The 15,232-nt window shown below is 38.2% G+C and overlaps 3 protein-coding genes across 3 annotated transcripts; 2 read left to right on the top strand and 1 right to left on the bottom strand.

Annotated features, from left to right (window-relative positions):
- Positions 1-4,849: 4,849 nt before the first annotated feature.
- Positions 4,850-6,135, top strand: LOC135080547 (RRP15-like protein). The gene is made up of 5 exons (XM_063975198.1): positions 4,850-4,868; positions 4,974-5,042; positions 5,123-5,535; positions 5,639-5,958; positions 6,033-6,135. Exons 2-5 carry the CDS (start codon positions 4,985-4,987, stop codon positions 6,091-6,093), a joined length of 852 nt encoding a protein of 283 aa, XP_063831268.1. The 5' UTR covers positions 4,850-4,868; positions 4,974-4,984; the 3' UTR covers positions 6,094-6,135.
- Positions 6,099-7,946, bottom strand: LOC135080546 (RAB6A-GEF complex partner protein 2). The gene is made up of 6 exons (XM_063975197.1): positions 7,691-7,946; positions 7,382-7,587; positions 7,013-7,293; positions 6,760-6,912; positions 6,479-6,665; positions 6,099-6,385 (listed from the first exon to the last, which is right to left on the bottom strand). The coding sequence occupies exons 1-6, from the start codon at positions 7,810-7,812 to the stop codon at positions 6,177-6,179; spliced, it is 1,158 nt and encodes a 385-aa protein (XP_063831267.1). The 5' UTR covers positions 7,813-7,946; the 3' UTR covers positions 6,099-6,176.
- A 348-nt stretch (positions 7,947-8,294) lies between these two features.
- On the top strand, positions 8,295-12,229 carry LOC135080382 (uncharacterized). The gene is made up of 8 exons (XM_063975026.1): positions 8,295-8,506; positions 8,581-8,763; positions 8,847-9,077; positions 9,332-9,472; positions 9,746-9,866; positions 9,971-10,115; positions 10,216-10,272; positions 10,472-12,229. Exons 1-8 carry the CDS (start codon positions 8,393-8,395, stop codon positions 12,027-12,029), a joined length of 2,550 nt encoding a protein of 849 aa, XP_063831096.1. The 5' UTR covers positions 8,295-8,392; the 3' UTR covers positions 12,030-12,229.
- The last annotated feature ends 3,003 nt before the right edge of the window (positions 12,230-15,232 follow it).

A 15,232-nucleotide genomic window follows, 5' to 3' on the forward strand; every position in this document is an offset into this window, starting at 1 on the left:
TCAAAATTCAAATTCGCTGTATTATTCGGCATGTGACGATGCACAGCATCTGGTGAGAGAGATGCGTCTACTTCCGGTGTAGTTTTTTACCATTTTATAACTTAAATGACGTCATTTCCGCAATTATTTAATAGGAATTGATTTGACTTACTTCCGTTTGCCGCCATTTTAGTCACCTGGGGGCGAGCTTGCTCGGAGTTCTTCATAGCGTCTTTAACTTCCAAACTAGCAACATCGTAAGCAGAAACTCTGCTCAGATTTTTACCGAAATAATTTATTTCTCAACTTATACTAAGTTTAAAATTAAAAAGTGCAATTGACCGCGCGTTGTGACCGCGAACGACATGTACGTGAAGGTGGTTGGCGCTAAAGGGGACGAGTGTCTTCCGGACGACGAGCAGGTGGACCCAGAGCGTCGGATACCGGAGAAACTCGGACCCCGGCGAGATTCAAAACGGATGAAACGAGGTACGTGGGATTCTGATAGCTTTAACACTCTTTTCAATCAAATGAGCATTCTCGCGAATCTCTATATTGTATAAATAGATTGAATAACGTACCCACAACCATCTTATACAATTTTAACGGCGGCCCCGTCAGCCCCAATCGCAAACATTACCAATCAAAATACGTTGTTAGCATCACCACAATCGAACGATAACTCTTTCTGGTACGAGTTTCTTAATAAATACCCATTTAAAAAGGTTCATTGTGCTCATAAAATAAAGCACCTACAAATGCTTTACCACATCAACAAAGCACTTTAAACTACAACTAATAGTAGACTGGGTGGCCTCCCCCAACACTGAGCCAGCTTACAGCTTGAATTATTAAATTCTAATGTTTTTTGCAAATCAAGAAACTTAATAAGTATGACAAAATGTGCTAAGTGCATCGAACATGTATACTTCTATTTTGCAACAACATATAAATTGTAATGTGACATGCAATAAACGTTTTTGAATTTGAATTTGAACATGTCACGAGCGTATCCTGGCTAAAATTCCTAATAAGCATTGCGCGAGGAGCACCCTCCCAGTGCTGGATTTTTGTTCGGCAAAATCACCCTGTGCTCGTACTGGTGATATCTAAAAAAATAATCCGACCTTGGTTCTCTAGCCGGTCACTTCAAGCAAAATCAAAACATAATAATATCTTTATTTGCTAAGACTGATTAAATTAGTTCTTACAAATCGTCAAATACTAATAAGTAAAACAAAAAGCCAAGGATTCCAAATCAGTCCCTCCAGGTCCCCTTGACGACCAATAAGTCAAATGACCATCCAATCAGCAAATTCTACGGAGGCTGCCTTTGAGCGTATCTTAGGCAGTGGTAGGCGTCATCAGACTGCGGAGGTCAACCTGTTACCTGACAATGGTTCCAGGGATGCGTCTGCCATTCACCTCCAAGCCGGTGCTTGCCCCTGCACCTGCAACGCCGTGCTTTATTCAGCGTCTTAACACTCTTGACTGTCTAGCGCTGACCAAATAAGAACAGCAAAGTCAAGTGACTTTTCACTCAGCAAATTCTACGGAGGCTGCCTTTGAGCGTATCTTAGGCAGTGGCAGGCGTTATCAGACTGCGGAGGTCAACCTGTTACCTGACAATGGTTCCAGGGATGCGTCTGCCATTCACCTCCAAGCCGGTGCTTGTCTCCCTTCAACGCCGTGCTTTATTCAGCGTTTTAACACTCTTGACTGTCTAACGCTGACCAAATAAACCGAAATGCTGAAATTACCAGATAAGGCACCGCTCAGCATGAGCCTGCTCCTCACAATATTCCTTCGCAAGAAGGACAGACCAAACAACCTATTCCGTTAAACGTCCTAATCAGTAGATACAATTATGTAAGTATTGATCCGATCTGAAGTAGTTGAATGCTAAATTCTAAATCTGGATGTAGATACCGATCACAGAGACACCGCCGGCCTCTCCGCATGTCTTGTCAAGGTACCCTAAAATTATCAATCTCTCGTTCTCTACTGCATACCGAAAAACATTAATACAATCACAAACTACTTACTAAACCTCGTCACCTTTGACAAACCAGACGAGACAGCAACTACTAGAACGGAAGGTTAGTGTAACATTTTATCTTCTGGAACACTTTAAACCTTGTCAATTACGTGAACTCAGGTTCAACAAGTCATCATCTCTAAGGATTTTGTCGGTAAATACGAAATCTATACGACTCAACAAATGCCTATAACGGTAAGCTTGATCTCCAGTGAGGGCTCATCACAAGACTCCAGCTCAGCATCTCTTAACAACCATCTGGATGTCTAAAAAAAAAAATATCAGAAATCATAATCAGCGATGGGGGATTTCTCATTCTTTCATTCATTTCATGTGCGTTCACTAATTTTGCTATCGGACAATCAAAGCATAGCCTATACTCGAAACTAAGGGAGAAAGGGGCACATTCAGAGCCTCTATTGGAACTGTCTCTCTAACTTTTCAACTTGAAAAACATCACCTCCCTTCGGTTCAGTCGGGTAAAAATAGCTCTGACAGCGCAAAATATTATCTCCCAGGTCGATTCAATCAAATTTATCTGACGATCTAGGTCAATTTACGGGGAAAACAACCTACTTAAGTGGCATCTCCTGGGTTCAAATCCAAACGTAAATATTCCAAAAGTTCGGGAAACTGGATATCCAGAGACCCCACAGAGATTCACCAGCAGCCTTTGCAACGACTTCAACCAGGGTGGCTATGGTGGTAAACTAGGCTAAATCTTTGCTGTCCCGTTTCTCACCACAGCAAAAGGTACCTGCTTAGCACCTCGAAATGACCTTTCTGGCTTTTCTTAGCAGGGCTCGAGGCCGACCCTCAAAATACAGAATCTCCACCATGTTCTTACCACATGGTGACCTCCACGTCAGGATCAGGTAACATGTAATTTTTTAGTATGTTGAGTTGGGGGTAGTAAGGTATCGTTCCTTAAACATACCTGGCAAAAATCCACTTTAAAAACTCATAAAATAACCTGGCCTTGGTGGTTAAACTAATGACCTAAGGAAAACAGTCGTAGCTATATACTTACCTCTTGAAGCTCGACAGCAAGATTTATTTGCTAGACTAAATCGTTTATCTACTCTTCTACTACCTTTATGCCCTGTGGGTCTAGACAAAATTCACTTTAAAATCGCAAACCAGTCGAAGGATGGTCGATTAGCCTTCTTTTTTCTATATGAAGTTATAACTTATCCAATTTTCGATTCGATCAAAAAGTGCTACTTGTCTAGGGGGGCTGGTATTACTAATCTAAAACTATATTAAATATAACTTTAATTTTCTTACTAAGCATAAAAGCTTAACCAATTTCACTTCCTGATAAAGGCCTTAAACCCAACAGTAGGTATCTAAAATGTGACCTTTACGAGGCTTCTCGTAGACTAGCTTATGTATATTTTTCTCCTACCATCTACATCAGCTGCTGACATGACAAAACATAGTCTCACCTGAATAATTTCAAGTTTAAGTTAATAAACCTTGACCTACGAGTAAGTTCGGCACCGTTACGGCATCATACAAACAACTGGGAAAAATGACAGCAAATCCCAAAAAACAAAATAGGTATGCCCTTGCTACGGTTGCGTAAGTTACTGGAATCAGGCGAGCAGAGGCGAACAGCGGAATATAATAACACATTATTTATTTTTTCAACACCAAGTAATACTAGGAATCTAAATGGATAAAAACAGTATAAAGGTTGTTGGATTTAAAACCTCTCCTGTGGGTCTAGACAAAGTGCAAATTATAATCGCAAACCAGTCGAAAAGTGGTCGAAAAGCCCCTTTTTTGTATGGAGTTTTGACGGATTCGATTTTCGATTCGATCAAAAAGTGCGTTTTGTCTAGGGGGGCTGGCATTGTTGACCTCGTTGTGACATCTTTAATTTGGGTTGATATTTAGCCATAGATGAAATTATTTGATGAGATATTGGCGTAGGCAGAACAATAATAGCAATATTATAAGGTAGACACTTTTAACTCATCTGCGACCGATACACCAAATAACATATTATTTAATTAATAACTTTCAAACAACAGATCTAAAGCATGTTGGATACTCTTCAATCACATCGTACGCCTGTATTATAAACTTATGTTGATGACTCGCATGAACCTTACTGCCATGCGGGCAAATTATATCAATACACACTCAATCTGCATTTTAATGAGGAAAGAATTTCTGAATTCAGTTCAGTAGCTTTCCAGTTTATTCATTTCAAACATACAAAAGTACAAACCCTCCTACTTTGTGATATTAGTGCTGCTTTCACTGGGCATTTAGAACAAAACATGTTAATACCCTGAAACTAATCATGTTCTAATCTAGTTCTGTTACAGAAACTCGAAAACTTTCATCACATAGCGCCATTGGTAAGTAGTCACCAGGAGCTAATAAACAAGTCTCTCACCAGATGCTGTGCATCGTCACATGCCGAATAATAGTACAAGTTTTACAAAACAATAAAACTTGTATTATTGAGCAGAGACGATGCACAGCATCCCAAGAAGGCCTCCTGGTGAGCTCTCTATGAAGAACTCCGAGCAAGCTCGCCCCCAGGTGACTAAAATGGCGGCAAACGGAAGTAAGTCAAATCAATTCCTATTAAATAATTGCGGAAATGACGTCATTTAAGTTATAAAATGGTAAAAAACTACACCGGAAGTAGACGCATCTCTCTCACCAGATGCTGTGCATCGTCTCTGCTCAATAATACAAGTTTTATTGTTTTGTAAAACTTGTACTATTTTCTTTTAGGCCAAGATGTGTGTACACTGCTTAAAATATGACAGACGGTAAAATAATTCGACGAAACATTGACTGACAGTTGACACACATTGACAGCAACAAAGTAAGCAAAAGCAACACATGATTTTGGTTTAGATGTTGTTTTAATATTATTAGTTTTTCATTGATCGTTTATGACATACGTTAATTAGTATACCTTTAATTGCAGTTAATATAACTATGGTTGTTGCTGAACTTGTCAGGGAAACCATGAAGAAACCTTCTGTAAAAGTAACTGGTAAGGTTATATTCATATTATAAGATTATCGATTATTTCACAACCAAACGAGCATTGAAAGATTCATGTTTGTATTCTAGTGTCATCAGATTCTTCAAGTGCTGAGGAATCGGAAGACTCTGAACAAGAAGTCGAACCTACTGATAATGTTGAGATGGATAATGATCTTGATGGAAATGACGATGATAAAGCAGATGCTGATGTCGAGAGCAGTGGTGAAGGCGAGGACAGTTCCGACTCCGAAGGTGATGACGCTGCAGTAACAAATGAAGGCTGGGCGGATTCTCTTGCAAAGATCCTGGGATCCAGTAAACCCAAGAACAAGAAGACATTAGTATTGTCCAGGGCAAAGAAACATTCAGAGATAGTAAAAAAAGAGACAAATGAAAAACCTGCATTTGAAGTCATTGGTGAGACTGGTGAAGACAAAAAGGAAGTGAAAAAAGAAGCTGTAGATGAAGAAGATTCCACAGAACCCCCTGTCAAGAAAATGGTAAGCATTAGTTTAATAATTTACTTTAATCTGTTGTGTGTTATAACATCTGGGGTTATAACTTGGTGAATATATGTCTTTAACTGTAATTCAACTGTTTCAGAAACATGAAAAACCATCAATACGAGTAAAACCAAACATACTAGAAAAAGATAGAGAGAGGTTACTGTCTAAAATAGCTACAAAAGGTGTAGTACAGTTATTCAATGCAGTCAGAAATCAACAGAAGTCTTTAGATACCCAATTGGACAGAAATGATTTATCTGAACACAAAAAAGAGAAAATATTGAAGAAGTTTGATAAGAGAGCATTTTTAGATACTCTAATGGGTCAAACCAAGTCAGTTATTGTGGACAAAGAAACAAAACCACCCAAAGATGAAGTAAAGGCAGAAGATGAGAAACCTAGGTGGAATGCTCTGAGGTAAATATTACAATATTGGTAAGATGAATAAATTGATTTAAAATCATTTGCTTCATATTGTTGTTTATTTCCAGGGATGACTTCATGATGGGTGCCAAAATGAAAGATTGGGATAAAGAGTCTGTTGATGAATAAAACTGTTTATGTTGTAAGAATTTTAATAAACTAAGTACATTATTTACAGCTTTTATTATCATTACTATTAAGAAATAAGTAGATTATTTAATTAACATAGTGTAAGCATCATTACCAACAGAATGTTGAGTGATTTGTTTAGGGAGAGTTGAATATATTTTGACAGGAAGGTTCCATACCATTGTTTCAATGGGCACCTTCAGTGGCGCATTCCAATCTATTTCTTCTGGATTAGGCAAAAGCTTTTCATTTGTGGTCACAAATTCAAAGTGAAGGCGCCATTTTAAAGACACTGAAAATAATAAATTTTCTTATCAGTCAATTTATTTTAGCAAAAAATCACTAAATATCAAAACAGTGATAACTTATTATGCAAGTAAATTACCTTCATCCACTTCAAATGCTGGTGTAATGTGTAAAGGAATTGGCAATATAAGCTGTGAATGTGTAAGGCCCAAAGTAACTTCGTGATATCTTGCTACTGTCATTGATCTGCTGCTGGTATCTTTGCTGGCATTTTTTGATGGAGACTTTGACTTTATAGTTTCTTCTGGTTGTAGGGATACAGAGACCTTAAAAAAAAAAACAAACGAACAAGTTATTAGAAACAGTAAATAAAACATAATTATTTCTGATCACTTATGTTTTGGTCTTAATGTAAATTACCTGCATACAAGTAACTGATCCTACAGAGAAGTCGAAAGTACCAACAATGTCTTCCCCCAATTTGTATGCAGATTTAAAGAGACAAAATCTTCCAACTTTTCCTCTTGTGTTTGTAATCATGTATGAGTTTGGACTCCTTCTTGCTGTAAGATTCTGGAAGTTAAAGTAATAAAATCTCATAAATGCTAATTAAAACAAATAATGTGATAATTTATCCTGGCTGCCAAACCAAATGGATACCATGAAGCAATACCTGTAAAACTTGCAAAGCCATTGTCAATGGTGTTTCAACTTTTCTCTCTTCTGAAAATGGATTTGTTGGCTGCAGCTCTTCTGTGGTTTCATTACCACATAGAGCTGCCAAGTCCTGCATGTTCATGATTGGGCTTATAGGCAGGACACGGAATGGTATTCGGACCATTTTGATGTGTGAGCCTACTTTTTGAGTTGCTATCGTGACTTTGTAAGAGTACTTTACTGAAGTCCCTCGGTAAGACGGTGCTGCTTCAATTGGAAGTGATTCTCTGTACCAAACTGCAGAAAGAAATAGATTCATAATTATTTTAAGTCATTAAAACTAAAATGTTATTAATTCTATCATTAAACCAAATATTAGTCTTACATGTTTTACTCTCTCCAAGGGGTATTGTTAAGTCACAGAATAATATTTTTGGCTTAGTATGGAATATAACATCTCCAATATCACATGATGTTACTTCTAAAGAAGTTGTTTTGCCTAATATAGGTGTTTTTTCTCCAGTGTTTCCTGACGTTGAGTAGAAGCAGTGTATTTGTGCAGATGCCCATGCTAAGTTTTCAAGAATATCACTGGAACAACAAAATCTTAATAGACAACTTCATCAAAGTTACTCAAGTTTCATGGGATAATAAAGAGGCTGTGTTGTCATTAGTGTAAAATTTTATACTTTACCTATGGCTTTGTGAATTCCTATGCTCTGGTTGAGTTGTGTGGCAGAATGTAATGCAACATTCCAGAGCTTCACCAGCCAAATACACTGTGCCAGTCGTTAATTTCGCCGAGAGCTCTATCATGATTAATTACTTAGCAAACTATAACAACAAATTAACTTTTCAGTAACCTATATTATTATGAGATTATGTTTATTAAATCAATACATAATAAATAAATTAAAACTAAATTCACATTTTCGCAAAGCAGTACAATATACCTGTCAATGTCAGACTCAGATGTCACCACAACATGTGTCAACATCATCATCATGCGTTCCGGTTCCGTTAGCGAAATTCGTACGTTTACTGTGTACACCAATCTTTATAATTGACATGAAACCTATGAATCGGTAAAATAAACATTAAGGAAGACGCTTCATTTCACGAAAAGGCGCAATAAAATATTTCTATAATTTATAAAAACTGATATTATACGGCCATTAATTATAATAATTATTCAGTTAAATTGTTTGTAACATGATTTTGATTTTATGGTTCTTAATTTTTCATGCTGATTTTGTATAAAATCTTTGAAATAATTATTGCCAAGTAATGATAAGATGAGCGTTATCTCGTGTAATGGAACGTTTTCTAACGAACTATGTCGGGTTTGAAAAGCGGAATCAAAATTTTGTTCTATTTTATTTAAAAACAGTGGAAAATGTTGATATCCGACGGCATAAATCACGTTAAATTACAATCCATTATAGTGGGAGAACTAAAGAAAGCTGGATTAAAGCATCGTCTAAAGAAAATTATACTAAAAAGTGTCAAGGTATGTTGAACGATTTTGCCAACTTCTATGATTTCTTCTCTTTTGTATTTACTATTTTATTGTTTCCTTACCAGGATCACAAGACAGTATTTGGAGCTCCACTAGTAAAAGTTCCATCATGCAGTGTTATTTGTTGTGGGAGTACTTTGAGTGTTCCGATGGTAGTCACCGAGATGTCGACGGTGCTCCGAGCTAATGCCCACATCGAGGGTTTATTTAGAAAAGCTGGCTCGCAAAACCGCCAAAAAGATATCAAGGTATTTAATAAATAATAATTCTAAAATGATTGCTATGGTCTCTATAGTCATAGTTGTTAATAAATCTCGAAATATTTCTTCAGCGGTTACTTGATGCCGGCGGCTGCGTATCCGACGGCCACCACCCCATAGATGTGGCAAGTGTCTTGAAGCTGTACCTGAGATGTTTGCCAGAGCCTCTAATCAGTGCGGAGGTTCAAGATTTGCTTCTAAGATGCCGGCTATCCGCAGGGGACGATGCCCTCAGGCCTATTCTCCACACTTTGCTCCTTCTACCAGTACTACATGTCCATCTTCTACATTACATTATGGAGGTAAGTTATTTTATTTCCCATTAGTTTTAGTGAGATTAACAGAAAATGGGTTGCTTGCATAATATTATTATAGATTGGACCAGGTGCTATCCTGTAGGTAGCAGTTGCAGTGACCTACACCATTATTAAATGCAATTTAGCCAATTTATTAGTATTTTAGACCCTTTTCAGGGCATTTGTAGATGTTCCAAATATAGCTTGCCCTACCATTTACATTGTTATACCAGGGAAGTTTCTTCATTCATCCATTTCAGTTGCTGAACTTCATTGCATCTAGACACAAAGATAACCTGATGGACTCGTCCAACCTGGCCATAGTCCTGGCTCCCAGCATCATGCCACTGCCGGCCGCAGCATCTGCCCAACGACTGGAACACCATGTTGCACTTGTTAAGGTGGTCATTTATTGTATTTTATTCAATCATTTATTTGGGAAATCCTGTGGCGAGTCGTTTGGTTTTCATTGTTTTTCTTGTGGCATGTCATTGGGTTTCTTATTTTTAACTTTAGAAAGCAGTACGTTTAAAATATTGAGACTATGATGTGCCTACTATGTAAATTCACGAAAGTCTTTATAGTCAAACTAGTTCTATGATTTTTAGTCTCATACTGTATGGTATGAAAACCAAGTTAGATATGTGCATCTATTTACTACTGTATTTTTTCAGATATTCATCGAAAACTCGCAACATATTGGGTTACTAACAGAGGATCTCATGACACAACTAGACGACGATTCTGATGTGTATCTTGCAAGGAGAAAAAAAAGACGAAGTGGCTCTCTCAATCGTAAGTAGCTTCTTAAATTGGGTACCTGACATAACATAATATAATTCTGTACTGTCAGTATAAAATAACCAATAGTATAAAATATTAACTATAGCAATTTTTAGGTGTATTGAGTGGCCTTCGCAAAATGGTGTCAGGCAGTGTGAACACACCTGCAACAGTCCGTGAGACTGCCAAAACTCCCGTCCTGAGCAAATCCGCTGCCAAACGAAAGTTTGATAGTTATGAAGGACTTTCTACGAAAGCAAAGTAAGTGTTTGTATTCAATTTGTATGTGATTCATATTTATTTTGTAAAAATATATTGATTTTGGTTCCCTAATTTTATTTAACTAATTTAAATTTTACAGGAAAGAAATAACCCAAGGTTTGCCTCAGAAAGAACTGTCCTTCACACCTATGAAAATGTAAGTATGTAAAGAATTACTAACATACATTCATTTGCAGTATGGTATTCGAGATTGTTTTTCAGAACAAAGATAAGTTTCTATTGTACTTGGTCAGACATTATTTCGATAGAGATTTCATAAGGCCCTCAGTGCGCGAGTCCCTGTTTGCCGATTTTTATATTTTAAATGTATACCTACGTAATATTTTTTATTTCAGGGGTATGGAACGCAAAAGACTACGACTTAGCCTAATGGACGCCAGAAGTACTCCTATCATCAATTCAGATTTCAGCTCTCATAAAAACTCAGAAACTAGTGTTAGCAGTGAAGACTTGCTGACTTCATCTGAACATCTATTTAGTAATCATGACACAATAGATTTATCACCAGACATGAAACAGACAGACAAAGATTACGTTAGGATATCCAAACAAGAATATGAAGAAATCAAAAGCAGAGTTTCAGCTATAGAAAATAGGCTATCTAGAGAATTTACCGATGTAATACCGAGAGTCCAACCCCTGCAACAAGTGCAAAACGTTTACGAGCAAACCCTTGAAGAAGTCGCGATGCTGAACTGTGCGGGTTCTGATCATTTAGCGCGACGTCTAAGCAAAGAACTGAAGATTAGACCTAATGAAGAAGCGAAAATAATTCGATCTCCGAGTGCTAGGAAAATTGGTTCCATACGGCGGCGATCTAAAGAAAATATAACAAAAATCGTCAGGCATAAATCATGGAATGCATCCTCACATTCCCAAGCTAGTCAAAATGGAGATAGATTTTACCCCTACGTAGGTTTGTCTCGTCGCAGCAGAACCAGCACTGCAAAGCCTGATTTAGCTGTGCCTACTTCTACACCAAACAATTGGGATGAATCATTATCTGAAAACTCGCTCAACAATTCAAATTCCAACAAGAAGTATCAATTACGAAAAAGAGTTAGTCTCGCATCCAATTATAATTTAGATAAAACGATTGGGAAGCACCAACCTCGAAGGTCTTTGAATTTAACAGCTGAAAACAGTTGGGACAATTCCGAAAGTTCAATGAATAACACTATGAATTCGAGTATGAAATCGATAAAATCGGATATCATGAGACATTACCAAAACGTTGTTAACAGAAGTAAGTTGAACAAGCAAAGTCCGCAACAGCAAAAATGGCGCAGTGCCGCTGCATTCTTCATGGATAAAACGGGAGAAGTGGAAAGTACTAGTCAGACTGGACGACCGTCAGTGAACAAACTGCGTCGCCAGAATGCCGGGGCTGTACTCGCGAAAGCCAAGCTTTTCGAGTCCAGTTCGGACAAGTCTTCAGAGAGGAATGAGAAAACAGCTCATACAGGGTTTGCTAGAAAACCTAGAAACAGTCAGCCAGTTAAACCAACAAAACTTGTAGCTCATGTTAAACCCAAAGTACAGACTACCTTTCATGATGTAGCACCTAGTATCCCAGCGAGGCTGCAGAGAGTGGTAGACGTAGCGCCGAGTGTGCCAGCACGTCCACATAGACAACTTAATCTTCACACTAAAGAAGACGTCGAAGCATGGCGGTTGAATAGGAAAACCACGCCTATAAAGAAAATCACTTCACCTACAAGTTCTCAGGTCAAGACACCTCAACAAACACCAGCTCTGAGAAAACCTCTATGCATTCCCAGGAATATACGAACTCCAGCTGCGATCAACGACTCTCGAAAAATAAATACACCCATGAAAGCTGTGCACATTTCTCCCAGAAGACGGTCTCCGCGGCAAAAACGTTTTCTATAGCAAAGGAAAAAGACTTCTGTTATTTTATATCAGTTTAATTTAATTAATTTAATATAATATTAGATCAGCGAATATTAGATTTTAAGTAAGTGTGATTAAAGAAATCAGTGGCCATGTGTAAATAGTATTATTATTCTAAATGTAAATCATACATAAGTAATCCGATTGAATTTTAATTAAACAAGTTTACAATCAAGAAACAGTTTTTGGTATTACCTACCTGTTGAAAATTCTTTATTCCGATTTACAGTTTGCCAATCGGGAGGTGGTTCCAACTTAGAGTTTGTCACCGGGGGGTGGTGGTTGGCACTAAATAGATGACGTTTATATTCCCATCAGCCCCCTTTGAACTTGCCAACTGCCCCTTCGAGTTTGCCACGCAAGTTATTCCCAGTTGCCCCCACTGGAGGCAAAGGGCTATTCCTTTATTACGTAAGACGATTTAGAGAATCACGGGGAGGGGGTGTGGATGTTTGTTACTCTTTCACGCTAAAACTACTGAACAGATTTTGATGAAACAACAGTATTATTGTTTATAACCCAGAAAAACATAATTATTAAAGGCTATAATTTATGACAATCTGTGACAAACTAAATTACACGCGGGTGAAGCCGCGGGCAAAAGCTAGTTAAAATATGTATAAAATGTGTTTGTATGTAATTAAAGGTTTATAAGTGGGATGAAATAAAATGCTGATTGATAATATTATATGATGTATATCACGGCTTTTACAGTGGTATTTTCATGTATAAACAAAATATCCTGATTTGTATTCAATAAATTAAGAACATACTGACGATTCAATAAATAACAATAATTTTCACATTCAAATATATAAAGCATCGGCGCCACAATAATTTGGATGATACAATAAAGTCATAATAATTCTGCATGGGATTCAACTAAAATAAATTCACTTACACATTTAGCGATGATCACAGATTGAGGATTATAAAAAAGCAGATTCAGAACATACCGTGCTATGGAGAGACGTTTATCAATTCGAAACTTGCAATAGTGATTACTGAGTAATTTAGATTTTCATTATAGCTTATTGGCTAACTTACGCTATCAGCACTCGGGCCGCTCACGCGCGGCTCATCCCAGTTAACATTGCTTCTCGATCGATATCAATACCAAATTTAAATTAACAATATAATAAAATATCAATTGTACCTAAGATCTTTTCCAATTAAATACGCACATTCGTTCTTAATTTGCATCTTAATATACATTAACGCGCCGCACGCGCTTGTATCCGAACGAGCGGCGAGCGCGGCTACATCATTCCATAATAACATACATGTTGTGATCAATAATAAAATATAATGATACATTAATTGCTACATTTTCGATTATTGTGTGACATAAATATTTACAAAGCGCACCGGGAGCGCGACATTAGACGGCGGAGGCCGCCCCCGCGGGCGACTGCCGGCAGGAGAGCTACTAAATGCCCCAAAATAAAAGGAAATCTCGTCGTCAAAAAGATAAAAAATTAAGAATATCATTATAATACAGTACAAGCCAACCTGACCGACACAGTCGCCGGAACAAACTAGACGCTAGGTACTTCTCGTTCAGGAAACAAAACGACACTTCCCGCGATTACGAAACTATAGTAGACACATTATAATACGTTCCTACATCTTACAAAACGAATAACATTACTCTAAATAGCGATGCGCGATCTCTCGATACGATAGGACGATTACGATTCGGGAATGCATGACACTACTCGACGAAATACATAATTATTAAGTACCGATTATTTAAAACGCGGCCGAAAGGCGAGTCGGCTGTTTAACTAGAAAGTACAAAGTTGCAAAATACGTCCGAGTCGTCGCTGCGGGGTCGCGACGGCCTCGCGCTGCCATCAGCTCTGGGGGACGCGGCTCACGCGCGTGAATTGTGCGTCTTTATGCAACGCGCATAACCTTTCGCCGAGTGAACGGACAAGACACGCGCGGGAAACGCGTCACCCATAAACTAGAGAACGATTCACGCTTCTCCGTTTCCAAAGTTCCGTTTCAACTAATAAAAGGTACGCAGGTCCAAGGAAATAGAGATTCATGACCATTATTATCAACTCTGACTTGATCTCTTTCCCCTAACTACCAATACGGCGTTTAGAAAAGGGAACGCTACAGCAGTGAGGGAGACGATCAAGTAAGAGCTGATGGAGGCCGCGCGCGACTTACCGCGATTATACGTTCATATTCGATAGAGCTGGCACGAATGGATTGAATAAATTGAGCGTTCGTCTTTAAAAATTAAATTCCACAGAGCCGACACAGTGACACGAGAGACAAGTGTGTTTTACTCGATATTTGATAATATAATCCTGCCGCGATTCCATCATCGATCGGCTCGATTCCTACAACTCGATGTAACTTCTTTGTATAAAAAATAAAGAAAAGATTTAAAAAATCGAGTAGTTCAACTATATAACAGTGTAGCCATAACCGTTTTATCGTTTTTTATTGCTTTTTTACTACTATTTATTATTGCTTTTTCATTTACTGGATAGAACAGATAAGGAGATAGTCTAACTCAGGTTTGAGATAGAGATAAATTTTTTGCACCGCCTTACTCTTTCTGCATGACCCGTGGTTGACTGGCAGAGAATGCCTTCCGGCATTAAGTCCGCCACAGTGCATTGTTTCTTTGTGTGCTGAAGTTTAAATAAATAAATAAATCCTGTAATGAAACCCAGTATCAATAAGAGTATTTTTTATGCTTTGAAGAAGAAAAATAAATTCCCTTAGTTTTAGACCCGGACTTAGAATGATTCGCGGCAATATTAGGCATCACGAGAATCAAATCGAGTAAAACTACACTTCAATTCACAAATTCAAGCCGGTAAACTACTGAGCCAACAGGATACGTCGTAGTCACTTATCGGCATTGCATCTAATTAGGACTCGAAAAAAAAAGTTTAGGCACTATAAACGTTCGCTCCATTCGTGTCAGGGGGCCTACTCCGCGGGGATTCCCGTTAGGTCTCAGCCTCGAACTTAGCGGGCAGCGGCGCGGGAGCGGCGGCGGGGCGGGAGCGGCAGGATCTTATGCGTAAAATCAAATAGACCGGTTCTCGAACACAGCGGCGCGGCAGCGGCGCCGGAGCGGGCAGCGGCACTCCTTCTTTTGCCCACAATAAATCGAGCGTAAGGAATAAATTTGAATCGAAATAAAATTGTCG

Source organism: Ostrinia nubilalis, chromosome 18 (assembly GCF_963855985.1).
Source record: "Ostrinia nubilalis chromosome 18, ilOstNubi1.1, whole genome shotgun sequence".
NCBI classification, from domain to species: domain Eukaryota; kingdom Metazoa; phylum Arthropoda; class Insecta; order Lepidoptera; family Crambidae; genus Ostrinia; species Ostrinia nubilalis.